The sequence below is a fragment of the Onychostoma macrolepis genome, chromosome 04 (genome assembly GCF_012432095.1).
Source record: "Onychostoma macrolepis isolate SWU-2019 chromosome 04, ASM1243209v1, whole genome shotgun sequence".
In the NCBI taxonomy this organism is placed as follows: Eukaryota; Metazoa; Chordata; class Actinopteri; order Cypriniformes; family Cyprinidae; genus Onychostoma; species Onychostoma macrolepis.
The window spans coordinates 35,441,109-35,466,108 of NC_081158.1; the positions used below are offsets into that span (position 1 = coordinate 35,441,109).

General features: G+C 36.7%; 2 protein-coding genes across 2 annotated transcripts in view; one reads left to right on the forward strand and one right to left on the reverse strand.

Moving 5' to 3' along the window:
- Window positions 1-10,303, forward strand: part of syn3 (synapsin III) — a 63,454-nt gene extending 53,151 nt beyond the window's left edge. Inside the window, exons 8-14 of the mRNA XM_058774383.1 lie at window positions 1-40; window positions 2,103-2,177; window positions 3,041-3,143; window positions 4,337-4,465; window positions 4,550-4,592; window positions 5,431-5,584; window positions 6,015-10,303. The exon at window positions 1-40 is cut by the window's left edge and continues 103 nt beyond it. Of these exons, the coding sequence (XP_058630366.1) occupies window positions 1-40; window positions 2,103-2,177; window positions 3,041-3,143; window positions 4,337-4,465; window positions 4,550-4,592; window positions 5,431-5,584; window positions 6,015-6,138 (668 nt within the window). The 3' untranslated portion in view covers window positions 6,139-10,303. The remainder of the gene's footprint in view (window positions 41-2,102; window positions 2,178-3,040; window positions 3,144-4,336; window positions 4,466-4,549; window positions 4,593-5,430; window positions 5,585-6,014) is intronic.
- A 9,779-nt stretch (window positions 10,304-20,082) lies between these two features.
- Window positions 20,083-25,000, reverse strand: part of rerg (RAS-like, estrogen-regulated, growth inhibitor) — a 24,948-nt gene continuing 20,030 nt past the window's right edge. Inside the window, exons 4-5 of the mRNA XM_058774391.1 lie at window positions 21,675-21,748; window positions 20,083-20,652 (exon numbers count right to left, since the gene is read on the reverse strand). Coding sequence (XP_058630374.1) covers window positions 20,233-20,652; window positions 21,675-21,748 — 494 coding nt within the window. The 3' untranslated portion in view covers window positions 20,083-20,232. The remainder of the gene's footprint in view (window positions 20,653-21,674; window positions 21,749-25,000) is intronic.

A 25,000-nucleotide genomic window follows, 5' to 3' on the forward strand; every position in this document is an offset into this window, starting at 1 on the left:
TCCGCATCCAGAAGATCGGCAGCAACTACAAAGCCTACATGTGAGAACACGTGTGTGTGTGTGTGTGTGTGAGGCGTCCCGCCCTGCGCTGGCGTCTGCTGGGGTTTGTGGGTAACCAGAGTCGCCAGTGGTGTGGCACTGGACAGATGTGATGCAGCCATGTGAAAGATGCTTGACCCGTGTGTGTGTGTGTGTGTAGATAAGGGGGGGGAATGCAAAGTTTTGAATGTTACCATGTTTTTACCACATTATTACTGCATTTATTGACTAATGCTTTGAAATGTAAAATTACCCATGAATCACCCCTATTAGATCATGCCTCCACACCAGAAATATGAGATCCAGCCCAGGCGCCAGATCCTGTCAGAAAATATCCGTTTTTGTCTGGTAACAGAACAACTAGTCAGCAAAATTGTCTAATAACCAAAACCTGTTAACATCAAGTCATGTCTGGTACTCATAACTGTGTTAACAGTCTTCTATCAGCCAAGAAGTTGACTGAGCAAAGCCAGAGAGGAGCAGAAGCAGGAGACGAAATGATGATGATACAAAAGGAGCGGAGTTTATTGAATAATCTTAGTTGTGTATGTTTCAGTGCTCAGACTTCATCTGACCAGCACAAATTCAACAAGTAGTGTGATACCAGACTGCTTCACAACAACATCTATAAACATTCCCACTTATCTCTTAATCATGAAGACAAACAGCCCTTGAAACCCAAAGTGATTACACTAAACAACAGTGGAAAAATTATATAAAAAACAATAATATGATACAAATGACTAATCAGTTATTGAATCGATGAAATATATTATTTATAGTATATAAATGGTTAAAATGATTATATTATTAAATAGAATAATAAAACGATTAAATTGAGTGATGGAGTGATGGAGGTGATGAAGCTGATTGAGGTGATGGAGAGATGAAGGTGATGGAGTGATGAGCTGATGGAGGTGATGGAGGTGATGGAGGTGATGGAGAGATGAAGGTGATGGAGTGATGAGCTGATGAAGGTGATGGAGTGATGAGCTGATGAAGGTGATGGAGTGATGAAGGTGATGAAGCTGATGGAGGTGATGGAGAGATGAAGGTGATGGAGTGATGAGCTGATGAAGGTGATGGAGAGATGAAGGTGATGGAGTGATGAGCTGATGAAGGTGATGGAGGTGATGGAGTGATGAGGTGATGAAGCTGATGAAGGTGATGGAGGTGATAAAGCTGATTGGGGTGATGAAGGTGATGGAGTGATGAGGTGATGGAGGTGATGGGGTGATGAAGGTGATGGAGTGATGAGGTGATGGAGGTGATGAAGGTGATGGAGTGATGAGGTGATGGAGGTGATGAAGGTTATGGAGTGATGAGGTGATGAAGGTGATGGAGGTGATAAAGCTGATTGGGGTGATGGAGGTGATGAAGCTGATGGAGGTGATGGAGGTGATAAAGCTGACTGAGGTGATGGAGCGATGGAGTGATGGAGTGATGAGGTGATGAAGCTGATGGAGGTGATGGAGGTGATAAAGCTGATTGGGGTGATGAAGGTGATGGAGTGATGAGGTGATGGAGGTGATGGGGGTGATGAAGGTGATGGAGTGATGAGGTGATGGAGGTGATGGAGAGATGAAAGCGCTGGAGGTGATGGAGAGATGAAGGTGATGGAGGTGATGAAGCTGATGGAGTGATGAAGGTGCTGAAGCTGATGGAGGTGATGGAGTGATGAAGGTGATGGAGGTGATGAAGGTGATGGAGTGATGAGGTGATGGAGGTGATGAAGGTTATGGAGTGATGAGGTGATGAAGGTGATGGAGGTGATAAAGCTGATTGGGGTGATGGAGGTGATGAAGCTGATGGAGGTGATGAAGCTGATGGAGGTGATGAAGCTGATGGAGGTGATGGAGGTGATGGAGTGATGAAGGTGATGGAGGTGATGAAGGTGATGGAGTGATGAGGTGATGGATGTGATGAAGGTGATGAAGGTTATGGAGTGATGAGGTGATGAAGGTGATGGAGGTGATAAAGCTGATTGGGGTGATGGAGGTGATGAAGCTGACTGAGGTGATGGAGTGATGAGGTGATGGAATGATGGAGTGTGTGTGTTTCAGGAGGACGTCCATCTCAGGGAACTGGAAGGCCAACACCGGTTCAGCCATGCTGGAGCAGATCGCCATGACAGACAGGTGTCAATCACACACACACACACTCACACACACACACACACTCATCGATCACACTCACACACACACACACACACACACACACACACACACACACACACACACACACACACTCATCGATCACACTCACACTGAGACACACACTCACACACACACACACACACACACACACACACACACACACTCACCGATCACACTCACACTGACACACACACACACACACACACACACACACACACACACACACACACTCATCGATCACACTCACACTGACACACACACACGCACACACACACTCATCGATCACACTCACACTGACACACACACACACACGCACACACACACACACACTCACCGATCACGCTCACACTGACACACACACACACACACACACACACACACACACACACACACACACTCTCATCGATCACACTCACACTGACACACACACACACACACACACACACACACACACACACACACACACACACACACACACACACACGTTCGTTTTTGTGAAAAGTGGGGACTCTCCATAGGCGTAATGGTTTTATACTGTACTTACTGTATGTGCTATTGTCCTACACCAACCCTACACCTAAACCTACCCCTTACAGGAGACTGTGCATTTCAACTTTCCCCAAAAAAACCTCATTCTGAGTGATTTATAAGCGTTTTGAAAAGTGGGGACATGGGTCAATGTCCTGAGATGCCACCTTCACCTTGTAATACCTGCCATACCCTCATCATTATACACATCTATGTCCTGACTTTTCACAAAAACACACACACGCACACACACACGCACACTCATCGATCACAGCAGGTGTGTGGTGGTCAGCTGACCGTCTGTTGTGTGTGTGCAGGTATCGTCTGTGGGTGGACTCTTGCGCTGAGATATTCGGAGGTCTGGACATCTGCGCGGTCAAAGCTGTCCACGGCAAAGATGGGAAGGACTACATCATAGAGGTGTGATCTTCCCCACAGTGCATTACATCTACCCACAATGCCCTGAATTGCCATGATATAGACATATTAAAAAATAATAATAATAAAAAGGACAAAAGCAGCATGTTTGAATCATTGATGTCAGTAGTAGAGCAGCAGGTCTTCATCGTGTCAGTGTTGAGTGTGTGTGTGTGTGTGTGTGTGTGTGTGTGTGTGTGTGTGTCACCAGCGCCTCTCAGTGGACGCAGATGATCACTGCAGTCTGCAGCACATCAGCTCTGTTTGCTGTGAAAAATAATCATTTTTACTTCAAATAATGTAAAACCCATCTGTAAACTACAGTTGTTAGCAAGGTCGTTATCATTAACTAAAACTAAAACCATAAAAAATTCATTACTTGAAAAAAATATGAATGTTAACTGAAATAAATTATAAAAAAAACTTATTTGGTTAAATTTATATTTATTTTATTACAGTTAGTTGCCAAGCCAACAATTCTCATTTTAATTAATGTCTCCTATAATAACTAAAACGGAAAGTGAAATAAAAATGAACATGATTTATTTATTTATTTTAAAAAACCCTATTAAAAATCACAAAAACACACAACAAAATTGTAACTAAAATTAAATTAAAAACCATATTTATCAAATCAAATTCAAAATATTAACAAAAACGATAGTATTATATCAATAATGCTAAAATAACACTGATTAGTTTATGTAAACATCACAGTAGCTTTTATTGCTTTTATTTTGAATGTTTTTAAATGCTTTTAATAAGTAATTGTCCACCACACAGAATAATTTTCATGACTATATTACATAAGCATTTATTTATTCATTTATTTATCTGTGTGTTTTTTTGTTTGAAGTAATAAGAATTTAAACTTTAATTTGTCATGAAACTATTTATTATTTTAATTCCAATTTTCACATTTCACTCCAAAACAAATAACAATACAGAGCAACATAATACACACCAGAACATCAAAAAAGAAAATAATGAAATAAATACACAATAAAAATAAAATAAGATCACATAAAGACAAAACCTTTATGTTTGATGTAACTCTGCTGCGTGCAATGTTATTTATATATTTTTCACAGTGCAAAACAACAATAATGGCTTCAGTTTTATGCAAAGCCTAATTATATATTTTCTTCTGCTTTAGTGGGTAAATCTGAGCTGTGTGTGTGTGTGTGTGTGGTCAGGTGATGGACAGCTCGATGCCTCTGATCGGTGAGCATGTGGAGGAAGACCGTCAGCTGATCTGTGATCTGGTCATCAGTAAGATGGCCTTCGCTCTGCTGGGAGTGACCACACCACAAACGTCCACTAAGGTACCGCAGTCACATGCTCATTTACACTCAACCTGAGCATCAGCCTGTGGAGTTTAACACGTGTGTGTGTGTGTGTGTGTGCAGACTCAACCTGGACCGCAGACAACTCAACCGAGACGAGTTCCAGGTGAACAACACACTCAAACTGCACAAGAAGTCTCTTCTGCTCACCAAAGCTGTTTATTTGATCAAAAATACAGTAAAAATAGTGAAATATTATTGTGATTTAAAACAGCTGTTTTCTATGTGAATATGTGTTAAACTGTAATTTATTTCTGTGATGTGCAGTTGTATTTTCAGCATCATTACTGCAGTCTTCAGTGTCACATAATCTTCAGAAATCATTCTAATATGCTGATTTGCTGCTCAAGAAACATTCTGATTATTATCAATGTTGAAAACAGTTGTGCTGCACAATATTTTTATGGAAACCGTGATGCATTATCATTTAAAAGTTTGCGGTAAGAAGGAAATTAACACTTTTATTCATCATGGACACATTAAAATGATCAAAAGTGCCAGTAAAGACATTTATAATGTTACAGTAGATTTCTGTTTCAAATAAATGCTGTTCTTTTGAACTTTCTATTCATCTGTGAATCCTGAAAATTAAAACGTGTCACGGTTTCCACAAAAATATTAATGTTTTTAACATTGATAATAATCAGAGATGTTTCTTGAGCAGCCAATCAGCATATTAGAATGATTTCTGAAGATCATGTGACACTGAATTGACTGGAGTAATGATGCTGAAAATTCAGCGCTGCGTCACAGAAATAAATTACAGTTTAACAGATATTCACACAGAAAACAGCTGTTTTAAATCAAAATAATATTTCCCTATTTTTACTGTATTTTTGATCAAATAAAAGCAGCCCTGCTGAGCAGAAAAGACCACTATCACAAAAACACTCATTTTATCTACAGCAGCTGCTCATCAGGTGTGTGTGTGTGTGTGTGTGTAGGTGGTCCTTGTTCTGGCTCTGGTCCTCCGTCTCAGTCGGGTCAGGCGTCTCCTCAGCGCGCCCGATCTGCCTCTACCTCGCCCAGTCAGGCCTTCCAGCCCGGACCCATTCCCTCCGGCGGATCCGGATCCCAGAAACAACCCACGCAGCTCAAGTAAGAGCCTCGTCACGCCGGCTGCTCATCTCTACATAAGTTAAAGAGTCTTTACTGTTTTTTCAACTGCTTACACACAAAATCTTTCTGAAAGCTGTCACTCAAACAGCAGAAGCACACACCAAATCTGCAAAACCAGACACTGATTCTCAGCCTCTGACTCCTAAAACACTTTTTGCAAAACACAACACACAGTTCTCTATGCAACACACAGGAATTAATATTATGGCAAAGGTGTTTGCTTTTGAGATGTGTTTGTGATATTTTGAATGCAGTGCTTCATTTTGCAAGAGATGCGAGGCGTTTTGAATTTTGTTGCGCAATTCTTGGATTTGTGTGTGAAGTTTTAAATAAAAAAAGAGGCAAAGTTACTGCATGATTTGTATCTGATCTGAGATCTGTGTTGATGAATGGTCGTTGTATCTTGCAGTAAATCGCAGTCGCTCACCAACACCTTCAGCGAGACGCTGCGTGGGAACGCGACGGACGACGAGGCCAAAGCAGAAACCATCCGCAGCCTCCGCCAGTCCTTCGCCAGCCTGTTCTCCGACTAACACACACACACACACACACACATGCATCACGTCTGTGTGTTTGATCAGTTACAGTTCATTCAGTTGTGTGGCATCTGTAATAATCCGCCGTCAGACAAACACGCCTTCGACAAGCCGTCATCAATCCTCCATATCTCATGATTTTATAGACATGACAAACCAGCGGCTCTCAACTTAAAATAAGACAAAACAAGCTTTAAAATAAGTCACGTTTATTTCTGCAGCGCTTTATACAATACAGATTGTTTCAAAGCAGATTGACGGAAATAAACAGAAAAATAACACAATCAGTGATGCAAACTTCATCAGAAAGAGCTGTACAGAAGACAATACTAGTGTAATTATTCAGATCAATTCAGTTCAGTTTATTTCAATAACAGTGTCAGTGTTGCTGATGTCGATTTTAGTCTAATCTTTATAAACCAAAATTCAAGATGAAAACTGACATTATTATTTTTATTTATTTACTTATTTTATTTTTTTCTTTAACAGTAATCATTTTTATTTCAGGGTTCTCACCGTCTTGGAAAACTTGAATATATGAGGCAATATAAAAGTTAGAAAATAAATGTACATGTTTATAGTTACTAAAATACATATATTGAGTGGAATAAAATTTGTGAGTTAAAACTATTTTAAAACCTTATTCCATTGTCACGAACAAGTGGAAGAAACGTATAATTCATTATTGAGCCATGATGAACATCCAGTTCTTGAATCTTATGAAATTATTTAGTTCATTTTCTTATATTATTTAATTATATTTATTTAAGTTTATCACTTTAATATAATTATTTATTATGATTTTATATAGATTATTTTATTATTTTAATATATTGACACTCCTAGCTTCTGTAAATTAAAACTTTGTAAACCAGCGTTTTTGTTGTTACAGTAGAAGTATCTGTTTTCTATGGAAGTCCATTCCCGCCACAGTTGAGAAAAAATATGATTCTGTAAGTCATAATAATCAGATACTTTCTCAAAATAATGAGAAACTTTCTCAAAGTAATAAGAAACTTTCTCATAATAATGACTTAACATCTCGTAATAACGAGAAACTTTCTCAAAATAATAAAAACTTTCTCATAATAATGACTTCTCGTAATAACGAAAACTTTCTCGAAATAATGAGAAACTTTCACGTAATAATGACTTAACATCTCGTAATAACGAGAAACCTTCTCGAAATAATGAAACTTTCTCGTAATAATGACTTAACATCTCGTAATAACGAAAAACTTTCTCGAAATCATGAGAAACTTTCACGTAATAATGACTTAACATCTCGTAATAACGAAAAACTTTCTTGAAATAATGAGAAACTTTCTCGTAAAAATGACTTAACATCTCGTAATAACGAGAAACTTTCTCGAAATAATAAAAAACTTTTTCATAATGACTTAACATCTCGTAATAATGAGAAACTTTCTCGAAATAATGAGAAACTTTCTCGTAAAAATGACTTAACATCTCGTAATAATGAGAAACTTTCTCAAAATCAGTGCTGTCAATCGATTAATCGCATCCAAAATAAAAGTTTTTGATTACATGATATATGTGTGTGTACTGTGTTTATTTATTATGTATATGTGACCCTGGACCACAAATCAGTCATAAGTGTCAATTTTTTTAAAATTGAGATTTATACATCATCTGAAAGCTAAATAAATTTGTTAGGATCGGACAATATTTGTCTGAGATACAACTATTTGAAAATCTGGAATCTGAGGGTGCAGAAAAATCAAAATACTGAGAAAATCGCCTTTAAAGTTGTTCAAATGAAGTTCTTAGCAATGCATATTACTAATCAAAAATTACGCTTTGATATATTTACGGTAGGAAATTTACAAAATATCTTCATGGAACATGATCTTTACTTAATATCCTAATGATTTTTGCCATAAAAGAAAAATGGATAATTTTGACCCATACAATTGCTATTGCTACAAATATAGCTGTGCTGCTTATGACTGCTTCTGTGCTCCAGGGTCACATATATAAAATACACACACATACTGTATATATTTTGAAAATATTTACATGTATATACATTTATATTATTATATTTTTTATTATAACTATATATAATGTATAAACATAACATATTTTTCTGAAATATATACATGCATGTGTTATGTATTTCTATATACATAATAAATATACACACATATATTATGTAAACAAAAACCTTTATTTTGGATGTGATTATTTGCGATTAATTGTTTGACAGCACTACTTGAAATAATGAGAAACTTTCTCAAAGCGGCGGAAACGGGCTTCCATAGTTTTCAGATATTGTGTTGGATAGTGAGTGTTGAGAGCCGCTGTAATAAAGTCTCTCGTGTGATTTGTGTTTCGGTGATTCGGTGTGTCATGAATCAGATGGGAGTGAATCGGTGCGTTCCTGCAGATTCTCTCTCTCTCTTCCAGCGTGTCTAAAGCCATCATCAGATCTGATGCAAACCAGTATCGAGCAGCAATATTCCCGTGAAGGAATAGAGCTCCGTCTTCCACCTGCCATCAATCTTCCCTTTATGAAGCGCCACGATCTACTTGAGCTTCTGTGGGTTCTTCTGCAGAATCTCTGGTGTTTCTCAGCTCGGCTGAATCTGTACAGTATACTGTGCAGCGTATATTTCATATAAAGCAATGAAACTTCAATGAAATACCGCACTCTCAGCTAACACGGAATGTTCTCAGAACGTTCCGGCAACGCTATGAACAAACGTTCTTCCAGTAACATTAATAGAACATGCGTTATCTGTTCTTTAATAAAAACATAATATACATTTAATGTTTTTGACTGAAACATTTTAGTGTAACGTTCATCTAACGTTTTTTTAAACGCTACTCTTTGGTTCAGAACGTTCAGAGAACATTCAAAAGTAACGTTTCCATAATGTTTGCAAAATAAGATGAAATGTTTCCTTAATGTTCGCATAACACAAGAACATTTAAAAAACTGCACAGCAAAAATGATTTTCTTCCTTAGTATTTTTGTCTTGTTTTCTAGTATAAATATCTAAGAATTCTTGAATCAGGATGCATTTACTTGACAAGATATTATGTCTGGTTTTCTGAAAAAATATCCAAATTTTGTTAGTTTTTGCTTAAAACAAATAAAAAATATCTGCCAATGGGGTAAGAAAAATAATCTTGTTTAGCCTTTGAGTTAATTCAAGAATTTGTAGATATCTATACTAGAAAACGAGACTAATGCTAAGGAAGAAAATCCTTTTTTTTCTTTACTTTTTCTTTTTTTTTTTTTTTTTGCAGTGTGGAAAACATTTGGAAATAACGTGAATGGGAACGTTAGCAAAACGTTCTTAGAATATATTTTTGTTAGCCGGACTAGCGTTTGAAATCGGTTAAATGAGCCGCTCGCTTATAATTCTGATCTAATTCAATGTTTAGTTTATTAACGAATCACTGAGATTTTGTTCATAATTAATATTCACATTAATATCGTACAGTACCGTGTTTAATTTTACGTTTACGTTCGGCTTCTTGAAAAGGACCAAACTCTTGAAGTGTTCTGTGAAAATCGATTTGCTGTTTTTCTGACGTGCCGTTCGCTTTCCGTTTGAATGAATCGCACTGAATCATGTGCAGCGAAGCCATAAAACAAACGACTCACGTGATTCAAACGCTTCGTGTGTCTTGATTCCTTCAGCTCGTGTTTGAGATTCTTCTGATCATGTTCTGTGCCTCCGACAAACTATTAATCAAACGTATTCGAGATTTTGTGATGCGGAGCCTTTTATATGATTCTTTTGATTCGTTCGGATTGTTTTCAGAGCTCCATGTGGATCGTTGCGCAGTGTTGTTGTCGTCAGAAACGTTTGCATGAATTGTGAGAGGTGTTTTCATTTATGTCTGAGGAGCTGAAATCAATAATCAGAGGTTGTGTGAATGAGAGCAGATGAAACGATGAAATAACAAACAGCCGCGAACAGAAGAACAAAGATCCGTGAGTTCATTCTAATTGACTCGGGTGATTTACCGCGGTAAATGTGGCATGACGCGTCTGTATTTGTGTCTCACTGCTTCACGTGTGTCTTAATGTGTTATAAACTCTCTTCATTCTGGTTTTGATTTTATTTTTTATATTCTGTCTCTGATTAATGGAAATGCTATTAAAACCAATCGTGTTTAATATGAACAGGTGTAACTCTGGTTTAATTGCTCACTGGGAAATGTGGACGATTTCATATACAGATAGGCCTAGTTATGATTTTTAAAACAGTTATAACAACAAACAAGAATTTAATATTCAGTGACTTGCATTTTAGGAACATTTGTGGTCTGATTTTGGTTCATTTCCAAGCAAACAAAGCTGTGTTTCGTTTAGGAAAGAATCTGCGTCTTTGAACGAATCTAGTGAGTCAATGATTCAATGAACCAACCATAAAGACAGAATCACTTGCTTCATAGCTGAATGATTCAGCCGCTTCAGCGAATCGAGTGAAAGAATGATTCAGGGACAAAGGTTGTTTCATTTCAGTTATTTAAATCGTAATATTCATACATTCAAAACTTTACATTTAAAACATTAATGTCATAACATTGTTATTTTGAATTTAAATACACTCATGCCACCTCTGAGTCTGTAAATATACCTAAATGCCACTTTTCTGTGCTCTAGTGCAAAGATGAATTTTGTTGATACTGATTTCATTTGATTGGTAACTTACTATGCCTTACTATTCGAATTGAATTTATTGTTTTAATTAAAAATGAATGAATTTGACAATAAGGATGACATGCATTTAATAAAATTAGAAAAAAGCCAATACAAAGGTAAAAAAAAATTAAAATACTTTGAGTCAAATATCACCTCAAAATGGGAAGGTTAATATCGGTCACTGGTCAGAATGTGATCCTGAATTTTTATTATTTACTTAATTATTTTTTTTACTTATTTACTACATTTTTTATTACAAAATTCATATTTCATTCATGATTCTATTATTTGTTCCAGAGTAACTCAGTGTAGGTGATGATGATGTGAATCGTGATCAGGTGAGTGACCGTCAGCTGTGATTAATCTGTAATTATTCAGATCAGATGTCATTATGATCATAATGAATATGAGTTGCAGTAGTTCCGCTCTGAGCCGCTGGGTGGCAGCAGCACACAGATGACTGACGGCGAAACACTGAAGAAAACATAGAAACGCTACAAATATGTGCTAATTGTTGTAGGAAATAGTTTTTATAAACATTAGACACTACTCTGATTATATAAGTATTACTTTTATTTTAGGTTAGGCTGATTTTAGTCCCGTTTTGAGAGAAAGACCACAAAAAGAATCAACAACACTTGAGATCATTTCTGTTCAAAACCTCTTTAAAAATCATCGGAGGTTTCTCTGTATTTAAACTCATATTAAATATCAATCATTCTACTGCAGTTTTTCATCACAAAGATCAAGTTAAACACTTTATTCATTTCTCTTCTAACGAATCTGCATTGATTATTTTGATTCGTGTGGAATCGATTCAGAGCTTCAGGAGTCGAGAGATCACGTGCCCGGCTAACAGGAAATGTTCTCAGAATGTTCTTCCGGTAACGTTAATACAACGTTCATTCTGCATTATCTGGCCTTTCATAATGTTCTCAAATTGTTAGCACAAAATATGTGACCCGTGTTGGCAAAATGAGTGTGAATGAACTACAGACAAAAAAAAAAAGTGAAAAATGTTCACAAAATGAGTTCATTAAGGCCTCATCTTAATTAAACATCTAAAAGTATCTTTATTAGTAGGCTACGTTTTCTGAGAGGAGCACCTTTTCTCCGCTCGCTTCTATATTATTCTATATTATTAATGTTAATCTAACGATAAAAGAAAAGAGCGACTCACTCGCTGCTCTCGACTGAACTGCTTTTGTAGTTTTAATAATTATGAATTTGTTTGTACTGAACACACTAAAGGGATTTTTGCATTTGATTATTTGCTTTTCTTACTTGAATGCTTTTGTTTAGATGTAAAATGAAAAAGGTAACGCATTATTTGTTTCTTTCTTATATTTGTATACTGTTTTGTTTTGCACTTATTCTTATTTATAATAACAAAGATAAAATTAAAAATAGCTATATTGTGATTATTAATATATAATAATGATTATTAAGAAAAGAGCTGGAGGAAAAGATGCAATGTTGCTTTGGAATCTGAAAATAAAATAACTAATTTTTGACCATTGTGACTCTTTTTGCCAGCATGAGTCACATTATTTATACATCGTTCATGGAATGTTACTACTTGTTTCAGAACCTTCCCACTAACGTTTACAAAATCATATATATATATATATATATATATATAACATTATGGGCACTCACTGCAGCTGCAGATTCTGATTCATAGATTCTTCTCAAGGTCCACAAGAACATCATTCAGCAGCCTTATGTCTGATAAGAGCCTGCGCTTAAGAGAGAGAGAGTGTGTGTGTGTGTGTGTGTGTGTGTGTGTCGCAGTTCCTGCGTTTTTTCTCAGTCACCATAGAGAAATGCAAAGTTGAAGTTGAAAACAAGGAAAGGCCTTGGTCTCCATGGCAACTGCAGTGCCTTAGTAAACAAAGAGAAAGATGAGACGCCGAAAGACAGACAGACAGACGTGTGTGTGTGTGTGTGTGTGTGTGTGTGTGTGTGTATGAGTGTCTGTCTGTCTGTCTGTGTGTGTGTGTGTGTGTGTACTGGTATATATGGTTTATGAGGACACAAATGTGTATAACATGGGTACTACAACGTAAACATGGTTTATGAGGACACTTCTTGTGTCCCCGTAAAACAAAAGGCTTAAAAAAACATACAAAATGTAGGTTTAGGTGTAGGACAATAGCACATACAGTAAGTACAGTATAAAAACCATTACGCCTATGGGATGTCCCCACTTTTCACAAAAACAAGCGTGTGTGTGTGTGTGTGTGTGTGTGTGTGTGTGCATGTGCATGTCCGCAGGTATTTTCTCAGTCCAGGACCGGTTCTGCCATCCCATGATGCCTTTCAGTGGAATGACATCATGTGATGGAGTGTGGTGTTTGTGTGACACACATCAGTCTAAAACACCAAACACTGGGTGAAGCTTCTGTGTGATTGTGCGGAGGCACTTCCTGTGCACTGAGCCTTGATTTCCTGTCCGAGAGCTTCATTTCTGCTGGATTTGTGCTGCTTGAGTCGCCTGTAATGGAAAACTATAATGTCATCCACTCAAGAATGTTTCTCTTACGATGAGTGTGTGTGTGTGTGTGTGTGAGTGCATGTTTTTGTGGTTTACGGGGACAAAATGTGTATAATAACATGGGTATGACAGAGGTATAACAATGTGAAGGTGGTTTATGAGGACACTGCCTATGTCCCGTAAAACAAAAGGCTTAAAAAACATACTAAATGGTGTTTTTTTTTTATCTAAAAATGCCTGTAGTCTCCTGTAAGGGGTAGGTTTAGGTGTAGGGTTGGTGTAGGACAATAGCACATACAGTAAGTACAGTATAAAAACCATTACGCCTGTGGAGAGTCCCCGTAAACCACTAAAACAAACGTGTGTGTGTGTGTGTGTGTGTCATTCTACTGAAGTCCTAAAAACACGGTCTGAAGTCGCTGATGTTTGAGAAGGCTGGAGGTAACGTCTGACCGCGCAGGAAATGCACTTTATTTCGTTCAGACGGAATTAAAGCTGGTTTCCTGAGTGAGTGTGTGTTTAAGTGTGTGTGTGTGTGTGTGTTAATGAAACAGCTCGTTTTAGTCTGTCGTCTCAGTAAAGGTCAGCTGCTGTCAGTCTTGTGCAGCAGGATGTCGCTCGGCCTTCTGGGACGCCGCAGGAGAGCCAAACAGATGCTGAGACGAGACACTGATGCTGCAGGCCGTGTGCAGTGTTAATGCATTACAAGTAACGCGAGTTATGTAATCAGATTACTTTTTTTAAGTAACTAGTAAAGTAATGCATTACTTTTTAATTCAGAAGGAAATATCTGAGTTACTTTTTCAAATAATTAACTCCAGTTAGTTCCTCATGTGTTGAGTGACAGCTCTGGTGTCGAGAGAAATCAGGAGTAAGAACATGATCTTACTGTAGTTCTAGACTAAATATCAACATTTACTCATCTCACCTGCACAAAACACATTCAGTGTTCCTCAAAATCAATAAAAACAGTCAAATGCAAACTCAGAATATATTATACAAACCTGCAATAATTAAATATGTTAAATAAGACAAATATCATTTATGTATTTAATCCCATTTTATTAACCGATGTCTTTGCTACTGACCTTCGATGATCCAATTCTATCATACTAATAATCAAAAATGACATGTTTGTGTTGTATTTTAGTTATTGCTGAATAGTGTTGATCATATTCTTCATGTGAGTAGTTTGAGCGTCCTCTACTGTACAGACGTGATTTACATCTCCTTCAGTCTGAGCCGCATTCACTTCACTTTTGGTGTGAAAGGGCTTCTACGTTTGTAAAAGAAGAACTTTTTTATATTAAAAACAAACAAGCCCTGCCCAGATTTAAAAAGTAACACAAGTAACGTAACGCATTACTTTCCATAAAAAGTAACTAACATAATTAGTTACTTTTTTAGGGAGTAACGTAAAATTGTAATGCTTTACTTTTAAAAGTAACTTTCCCCAACACTTGCTGTGTGTGTGTGTGTCTGTGTGTGAGTGTGTGTTTGTTTGTGTGTGTGTGTGTGTGTGTGTGTGTGTGTGTCTGTGTGTGTGTGTGTGAGTGTTTGTGCGTTTGTGTGTGTGTGTGTGTGTGTGTGTGAGTGTGTGTGTGTGTGTGTGTGTGTGTGTCTGTGTTTGTTTGTGTGCGTTTATGTGTGTGAGTGTGTGTGTGTGAGTGTTTGTTTGTGTGCGTTTATGTGTGTGTGTGTGTGTGTGTGCGCGTGTGTGTGTGTCTGGAGACAGTGGGCCCTTCAGGAAGGGAACACTACTTGTATTCCGTTCCAATCAAAAGCAAACTGAAGATGCGTTTAGCAGCAGTTACGTTAGGTAAATTGATATTATTGTGAAAGTACAGTATGAAAGCATCTGCTGAATGCATGAATGTGAATGTGATCTGTGGGATTCTGTTGCTGCTTCTGGACGCTGACGTTGAGTTTGTGGTTTTCTGTGGTTTCTATTCTCAGACAGACGTGTGTGTAATTATCCTCTGTATGAACACGACACACCCAACACACAGAACAACACACACACACACACACACACACACTGCTTCTGCAGTGCTCGGACAGTTCATTTTACATGCATTGATAATAATTGTGTTGTTTGATATCCACTCTTGATTTTGTAAAAAAAAAAGAGTTTTTGGATGCTTATTACATTGGTCCAGTGTGTGTATATGTATGTATGTATGTATATATCAGTGTTATTTTAATATCTTTGATATACAATTATAGATATATAAGTATATTCTATACTTTAGAATTAGTTTTTGATTATATTTTCTGTTTTTAAGTTTTAGCAAATTATTTGTCATTTTTATTTGTTTTGTTTTTTAATATAAACGTGAAGATTTTATGTTTCATTTATTAGTTTGTTTATTTACTTATTTTAGTACTTTAAACTACTAGCTGAAATAACATAGGTAGATTTTTGTAGTAACTTTTTTTATTTTTGTTTGTTATAATTTTAGTTAACCATAATATCTGTCAATTAAATATATATATATATATATATATATATACACTGTATATACACACACACTATATACAGTCATGGCCAAAAATATCGGCACCCTTGGTAAATATGATCAAAGCTGTGAAGATTAATCTGCATTGTTAATCCTTTTGATCTTTTATTTTAAAAAAATTCACAAAAATCTACCTTTCATTGGATAATAAGAATTTAAAATGGGGGGAAATATCATTATGAAATAAATGTTTTTCTCAAATACACATTGGACACAATTATTGGCACCTCTAGAAATTCTTATGAGTAAAATATCTCTGAAGTATATTCATATTCACAGTTTTGAGCACTCCAGGGTGATTATGAACATGAAATTATCCAGCCATGGCTTCCTGTTTCACAGAAATATAAATAGGAGGGAAAACAAAGCCCAAATTCCTTTAATCATCATCACAATGAGAAAAACCAAAGAATATATTTCTGATGTGCAGCAAAAGATAATTGAGCTTCACAAATTAGTGAAGTGGCTTTAAGAAAAGAGCTAGAGCCGTGAAAATTCCCATTTCCACCATCAGGGCAATAATTAAGAATTTACAATCAACATAAAATGTTAGGAATCTGCCTGGAAGAGGACGTGTGTCTATATCGTCCTAATGCACGGTGAGAAGGAGAGTTTGAGCGGCTAAAGACTCTCCGAGGACCACAGCTGGAGAACTGCTGACAATAGTTGAGTCTCGGGTCAGAAAACCTTCAAAAAATAGTCAAACAGCAGCTACACCAGCACGTGTTGTTTGGGAGGGTTTCAAGAAAAATACTCCTCGCTCATCCAAAACAATCTCCAGCATATTCAGTTATCAGACACGACTGGAGCTTCAGATGGGACTGGCTTCTATGCTCAGATGAAACTAAACAATCAGCTTTTTAGCAGCAAACACTCAAGATGGGTTTGGTGAACACAGGGATAAAAATATGAAATATACTGCTGTATTTTTGATGTTGTGGCCTATATTTCTGCTGGAGGTCCTGGACATCTTGTTTAGACGCATGGCATCATGGATTCTATCAAATACCAACAGATAAAAATCAATAAGTGACTGACTCTGTTAGAAATCTTATAATGGGCCATGTTTGGATCTTCAACCGTACAATAATCCAAACACAAACCTCAAAACAACACAAAAACCAAGCTTCTGCTGGTCATTCCAGTCCTCTGACCTGAACCCTGTAGAACATGAGTGACCTGAAGAGAAGAAGCTGTGAATCTAAAGGGTCTGGAGTGATTCTGGATGAAGGAATGGTCTCTGATCTCTCGTCAGGTGTCTCTAACCTCATCAGGCATTATAGGAGAACATTTAGAGCTGTTAAACTGGCAAATGGAGGTTTCAAAAGTATTGAATAAAAGGGTGCCGTTAATTGTGGCCAATGTGTATTAGAGAAAAACATTTATTTCATAATGATATTTCCCCTCATTTTAAATTCTTATCCAATTTTTTTAATAAAAGATCAAAAGGATTAACAATGCAGATTAATTTTTACAGCCTTCATATTTACTAAGGGTGCCGATATTTTTGGCCATGACTGTATATATTCATTACCATTAATTAACACATTACTGTTGATGTCAAACAAAAAATAAAGGCATGCATTTTAACATTTCATATTGTATTCATTAACATTTATGCATGGACATGAATTAACAGCAAACAGTATAATTATAAATCAACATTAACCTATATTTAGAAATGCTTAAAAAAAATTGTGTCATTAGTTAATGATAACTAACGCATTAACTAACTGTTCTGTGTGCTTGAAATGTCTCATTACAAATGCTTTTTTTGTGTCATTTCAGTCATGCAGTTGTACAGAATTAACTCTCTTTAATGATTGGATCACACAGTTTAAAGCTGCAGAGTTAGTTAGCGCATCGACTGATTAACAGGTTAGCAGTCTGCGTTTTTTCTGTTGAGAAACAAACCTGTGAGATCTCACCGTGATGTTTGTGTTTTATATCAACTGCAGATGAACCAGGAGACGAATGCAAACCAGCAGCTGTTTTCTTTTCATATGCATGAGGTTTAAACACATTTTTACTGGAGAAAATCTACAATGCACGGGTCAGACGTCTTTACTGTACACATCAATAGAGCTCCGGAGTCATTCAGGCAGATATCTACAGGAGTTTGTGACAGTCAGGAGGAAAACATGTGGACCTGATCTGTCCTGAAACATGTCTGTTCATCCGAGATAGCATCAGGAGACATTCCATCCTCGTTTGAAGTCAGAGAGCCGTGATTATGAACGGGATAGTGCTTTATTTGACGGCTCGAAATATCTCTGTTAGGTCAACACGCGAGCGATCCGAGACGCTGATATGTGTGTTGATGATTCACGCCATCCTTCAGTTCAGCTGTAAGAACAAATATACAGCCACAGGCCTCAGACCGTGTAGAAACACGCAGAGAAAATACACCACATAGACGGAGAAACACTGCTAAAAAACAGCTTCTTCAGTACATCTGTCTTGGTTTCCAGTGCTTTTACTTCAGAAGCAAAATAACTTGTTTTCTCAAAAATGTATCAAAATGAAGTGAGTTCATGCTTGAAACAAGAACAAATATCTGCCAATTTAAAGATAATTTTTTCTAACCACACTGGCAGGTACTTGTGTTAAAGAAATAGTTTCCCCAAAAATGGAAATGTTCTCACTCTCAGTTCATCTGAGATCAGGATGAGTGTTTCTTCATCAGATTTGGAGAAATGTGTCACTGCATCAGTGTCTCAGCTAGTTACTCTAAAAAAGTAATGAATTACTAGTTACTAATTACATCTTCTACAGTGTAATTGGATTACTGTACAAATGACTCGCTCCAAAAAGGATTTAATTACTTACTACTAATTCTAAATCCTATATCAACCTCGGCAAGTTAATGATAGAAGGATAGACACGAAATGGTTATTTTAATTCTTTCATAAATTTGCAGGCCGTGTGTTTTCAACTGCATCAACTATTCTGGTCACACTTTAGATTAGAGTCCAGTTCTCACTATTAACTATGACTTCTGCCTCAAAATACTCCTAATTACTGCTTATTAATACTTAGTAAATAGTTGTTAAGTTTAAGAATTGGGTCGGATTAAGGATTTAGAATAAGGTTTTGCAGAATAAGACATTAATATGTGCTTTTTAAGTAATAACACACAGCCAATATCCCAGTAATATTCATACTAATAACCAACAAGTTCATAGTGAGAATTAGACAGAACGAGAGCTGATAAAAACATCACAATAATCCACAGCACTCCAGTCCATCAGTTAACATCTGGAGAAGACAAAAGCATTAAGATGTTTTTAACTAAAATACGAGTTCATAATCCATAATAACGCTTCCTTCAGCTGTTTGGACTCTCATTCTGACGGCACCCATTCACTGCAGGGCATCCGTTGCTGAGACACTGATGCAGAGACACATTTCTACAAACCTGATGAAGAAACACACTCCTCCTGATCTCAGATGAACTGAGGGTTATATACACTGCCGCTCTAAAAATCTTACTGATCCTAAACTTTTATGTTTTTTAAGGGAGTCTCTTTCTCTCTTATTCAATCAAAAATACAGAAAAAAACAGTTAATATTGTGAAATCTTATTGCAATTTCTAATGTTGGTTTCCTATTTTAATATACTGTAAAATATAATTTATTTCTGTGACGCAGTGCTGTATTTTCAGCATCATTACTGCAGTCTTCAGCGTCACATGATCTTCAGAAATCATAATAATATGCTGATTTATTATCAGTGTTGAAACTGTTGTGCTGCTTCATATTGATTTTTGGAACATGATTCTTTGATGTTAAAAAGTTAAAAAGAGCAGCATTTGTTCAAAATAGAAATATTTTCTAACAATGTAAGTCTTTACTATGACTTTTTATTCATTTAACACATCCCTCCTGAATAAAAGCATTAATTTCTTAAAAAAAAAAAAAAAAAAAGAAAAAAAATTTACTGACCCCAAACTTTTGAATAGCATTGTATATTATAACACAAAATTTCTTTTTTAAATAAACGCTGTTCTTTTAAACTTTTTTATTAATCAGAGAATCCTAAAAAAGAATATATCACAGGTCCCAAAAACAATATGAAGCAGCACAACGGTTTCAACATTGATAATAAATCAGCATATTAGAATGATTTCTGAAGGATCATGTGACGCTGAAGACTGGAGTAATGATGCTGAAAATACAGCTGCGCATCACAGAAATAAATTATATTTTAAAGTATATTAAAATAGAAAACTGTTATTTTAAATTGCAATAATATTTCACAAAATAACAGTTTTTTTCTGTATTTTTGATCGAATAGATACAGACTTGATGAGCAGAAGAAACTTCTTTAAAAACATTAAAAATCTTCCTAATCCCAAATGTTTGAGCAGCAGTGTATATGCAGAGATGCTTTAGCTGCTGATCTTGGTCAGCATCTTGTTGATGGCCTGTTTGACGTGTGTGGTGGAGCTGCGGCGGCGGGTTTTGCCCTGAACAGCGCGTCTGCGGCGGATCTCCCTGCAGAGCTCGTGAAAGGCCTCCGCCACGCCTCCACCCGTCCCCACCTGATCCGAACACGCCGAGCACTCGTAGAACGCACAGGCCATATCAGCGGCCAGACGCTCGCCCTCCTCCGTGGCCACCTGCCGGGCGTGGTCCAGATCCGCCTTGTTTCCCAGCAGCACCAGAGGCACGTGTTTGGGCCGCTTGACCTCGTCCAGGAGGCCCTTCAGCGGAGCCACGTCCTCGAAGCTCCCGCGGTCCGTGATGTCATAGACCAGGATAAACCCGTCGCCCCAACGCATGTGACCCTCCTTCTGGAGCACGTCCTCCTGAGGAACACAAACACGCTGTTAGTAAGGTCACATGACCTGTGGGCGTGGCCTAGCGGTTAAAGACGAGGGTTGTAGGTTCAACCCCGCTTCATCAGTGGTTAATGCAGGAGACCAAAAGTTCGTACTCGAAATGAAATAAATGTTAACTGAAGTAAAGCTGAAATAAAATTTGTTTAGTTTAAGTTCAAGTGCTAAAACAGTCTAGAAGTAATGAGTAGAAATGAATAAAAATACGACAATATTAGTAAAATTGTAACTAAAATTAAAGTGAAAATAGAGTATATAATAACATTTAATTCAAAACCTTAACAAAAATATAATACTTTGACTGTAAATCACTTTAGATGAGTGTCTGATAAATTAATATTTAAACTAAAACAAATGAATAAATATAGACATTAAAAAAAGAGAGAAATAGACTTAATAAAAATGTTTTTTTGGGATATTCCAATTTTGCGCACATTACGTTATAATTAACTCCAAGAACTGCGCGAAAATAAGTTAACATGACCGCTTTCCGTCTGCGCGCTCTGAAACTCGTAATTTATTGTATACATAAATTATTATATACAGTGCCTTCTCCTACTGCAGATAATTTAGTTTTTCTTCGTTATATTTAACGCAAGTTAATCAGGAAGTGACGATTTTGTTCTCTTCAACTCCCTGGATGGAAACGGTGCTTTATTCGCAAATGTTTTTTGCGATATTCCAATTTTGCGCACATTACGCTATAATTAGCTCCAAGAACTGCGCGAAAATAAGTTAACATGACCGCTTTCCGTCTGCGCGCTCTGAAACTCGTAATTTATTGTATACATAAATTATTATATACAGTGCCTTCTCCTACTGCAGATAATTTAGTTTTTCTTTGTTATAATTAGTGCAAGTTAATCAGGAAGTTACGATTTTGTTCTCTTCAACTCCCTGGATGGAAACGGTGCTTTATTTGCACATAATTTAAATTCGTAACTTTGGATGGAAACAGCTATTGATGATGTGTATGGTTGTCTTTCGCGCACCTGTCCGGCGGTGTCCAGAATCTCCATGCTGACCGTCTCATCATCGATATTGGCCTGATGGCGGTAGGTGGACTCTGTCAGAGAGACATAAAGCTGTGTTAGCGGTTAAACTTCACATCTGCTGTTAGAGAACATCGATTCTTCGTTTACGACATGTTCGGAATCATGAGTCGATTCTATATGAAGATTGAACTGCAGCACTAATATTCAACTACAGTTCGCTTTTCCCAAAAAGTTCTTGAATTTTTAACATGTTTTCACTGAAAGCAGTCAACCCAGATATCTAGTGTTGTTACCTAACTTAATAAAGCATGCATATGGATATTATCAAAATTATCGCGCAAATACTGTATTATCAAAGTTGTCTCCTTTTTGACAAGAGTACTGTAGTAACCTGACTGTTATTTATGTTTTAGACACAAGATTTTTAAAAAAAAAAAGGTAATTGCAACTTTTAATCTTACAATTTAGTTGATCTTTCGCAATTCTGAGTTTTCTTCGCAGAATTCTGAATTGCACGATTTTAAGATAATCTACAATTCTGAGATAAAATTGTACGATATGAACTTGCAGTTGCGAGAAAAGTCGTAATTGCGAGATAAAAAGTCGCAATTGTCTTATTTATTATTTTGTGGTGGAAGCTAAAAACAAACTGAACTGTGATATATAAACTCAGAAATGCAAAATGTAACTGACTGCTAGGAAAAAAAATCTACATCTCACAATAAAAAATAAATAAAAGGTCATTTTGACTTTATCTCGCAATTCTGAGAAGAAGAAAAAAGAAGCTAGAATTGTGAAATAAAAAGTTGCAATCTTTTATTTATTTATTTATTCATTTTATTCTTTGGCAGAAATGGGCTTGTTGTTGTTCATAATGTAAATGAATGAATTAAATGAAATTTAAGTGCATTTTGTACATATTTTTGCATAACGTTGTATATTTTGTGAGCACTTTAGGGAATGAAATTACATCAACAATGACTGTAAGATATAAAACCTGAAAAATCTGGAATCAGAGCAGCACTGTAACAACATGTTGTGCCTGACCCAGGTGCATTGTGGGACATTGGCTCTGTGTTTGACTGTAAGTCACCGCTTGCACGAGCTGCCAGCACACAATCGCACGCAAAAGCCATCAAACACACACTGGCTGCGTGCCGTCTGTGGATTGACGTCCTGGACAGAAACACAGTGTGAATGAACGTGTTTATGAATGTTTCTCCAAACGTCTGCTGGTTCTCCGCCAGCGGGTCATTCGCTCACGAAGGCCTGAATGTCAGTTCCTTCTCATGTGAACACAAAGAATGAAACACTCAGCCCTTTGAAGGAGCAGTTCAACCATAAAATTATCATTCTGTCGTCGTTTATGACTTTCTTTCTTCCTCCAGATGTTTAGCAGGATGTTTTCTTTGTTCGTGACTATGCATTTAGACTTAGGCGTAGGACATCTGGGATTGCATTTTCTTCATAATACCGCGTGATAATTGTAGCAAAATACATTCTGAGCCAAAGGTGCAGCAAAGAGTAGCTAAATGTGACTCTGGAGCACAAAAGCAGTCATCAGGTCAAGTCATCAGTCAATCAGCACAGCTATATTTGTAGCAATAGCCAACAATACATTGTATGGGTCAAAATTATACATTTTTCTCTTATGCCAAAAATCATTAGGATATTAAGTAAAGATCATGTTCCATGAAGATATTTAGTACATTTCCTACCGTAAATATATCAAAACTTCATTTTTGATTAGTAATATGCATTGCTAAGAACTTCATTTGAACAACTTTAAAGGTGATTTTCTCAATATTTAGATTTTTTTGCACCCTCAGATTCCAGATTTTCAAATAGTTGTATCTCAGACAAATATAGTCTGATCCTAACAAACCATACATCAATGGAAAGATTATTTATTGATATATACATGTAAAAAAAAAAAAATCCCTTATGACTGGTTTTGTGGTCCAGGGTCACAAATGGTCTTTTTTCTTAAATGCATTGACACTCGGCAACAGGACGCACGATAGGTCAATATTCACTGTTTGCTTTTCACCTGCCTGAAGATCTCTCACTGTTTACACTACGACTGATGCACGAGATCAAAGAGATTTGACACTTATTTACCTATTTGCAACCTTACACCATGTCTACATCGGACGTGATGCATTTCATTAGTAAAATAATTTTGCTACAGTTTTTGCATGGACATGTTAAACATATCTAATCAATTTGGGTAATACATTTTCATTTTGCAACTAATAAAGCGTTAAAATTTGTTTTTAATTTGCATATGAAAACTAGTGTAAGAAATGGCAAATGTAATTTATATAATTGCATTTTCATTTTGCACTAAATGTTGCACATATGTATGGGAAACTGTAAATTTAAATACAGAATTGCATTGCTATTTTGCATATTACATTTCAAATTGAATTTGAATCGCAACATATAATCATTGCAGTTAATAGTGTTCACCGTTTGATTACGTGTAATTTGTAACTAACTGCATGATTTTACTGTACATTTCTGTCATAGCGCCACTAATAACCTACTCCTAAATATAATGTAGAAACTTACAATTTTCTCTAAAGCTGCTTTGCAACGATTTCTATTGTGAAAAGCACTATACAAATAAACTTGAATTGAATTTTGCTAGCCATACGCTTCCACACGTGACAGGCCATCCAGCTCCAGAAACACTATAAAGCATCATAACTGTGTCCATATGATACTCAATAGAGCTTCTTTAATGCACTTGAGTTTGGAATGACTTTTCTTTCAGTGTGAATTATTCCTTTCTATCTGTAAACAGCTCATTAAACTCAGATTCAGACTGGTTTTATCTGAGGACACAAATGAATCGTTCTTTATTCCCTGCAGGCGTCTGCGGCGGCGAATTCAATTAGGTTTGATGGGTAAGAATGAGCAGGAGACCTTCACATCCATTTATATTCCACATGAGCGTCACGTCTCTGCGTTTCACTCGCTTCAAAGCGCTGGCTGTGACTCCTCCAGTCTGTCCTGAGTTTGCAGAGGTCAGAGGTCACCTGTGATGAGGTCATGAACATCATCAACGGTCGATTTTACAGCTCGGCTCGTCTCATTGGGTTTTGAGATTAGTCAAATTACAGCTGCTTCTAGCCAAACCCCGCCCACAGGAGGACTGACATGTACAGCGGCCAATCACAGTTTTCCATTATATTGTGATGTTTAGAAGCAGTAGCTCGAGATAAACATCCATTTTTGTTATGATGAAGAATTCTTGAAAATGTGAAAGGTGTGTGTGTGTTTTCTGAATGAGCGAGTGTGTGTTTGTATGTTTCTGT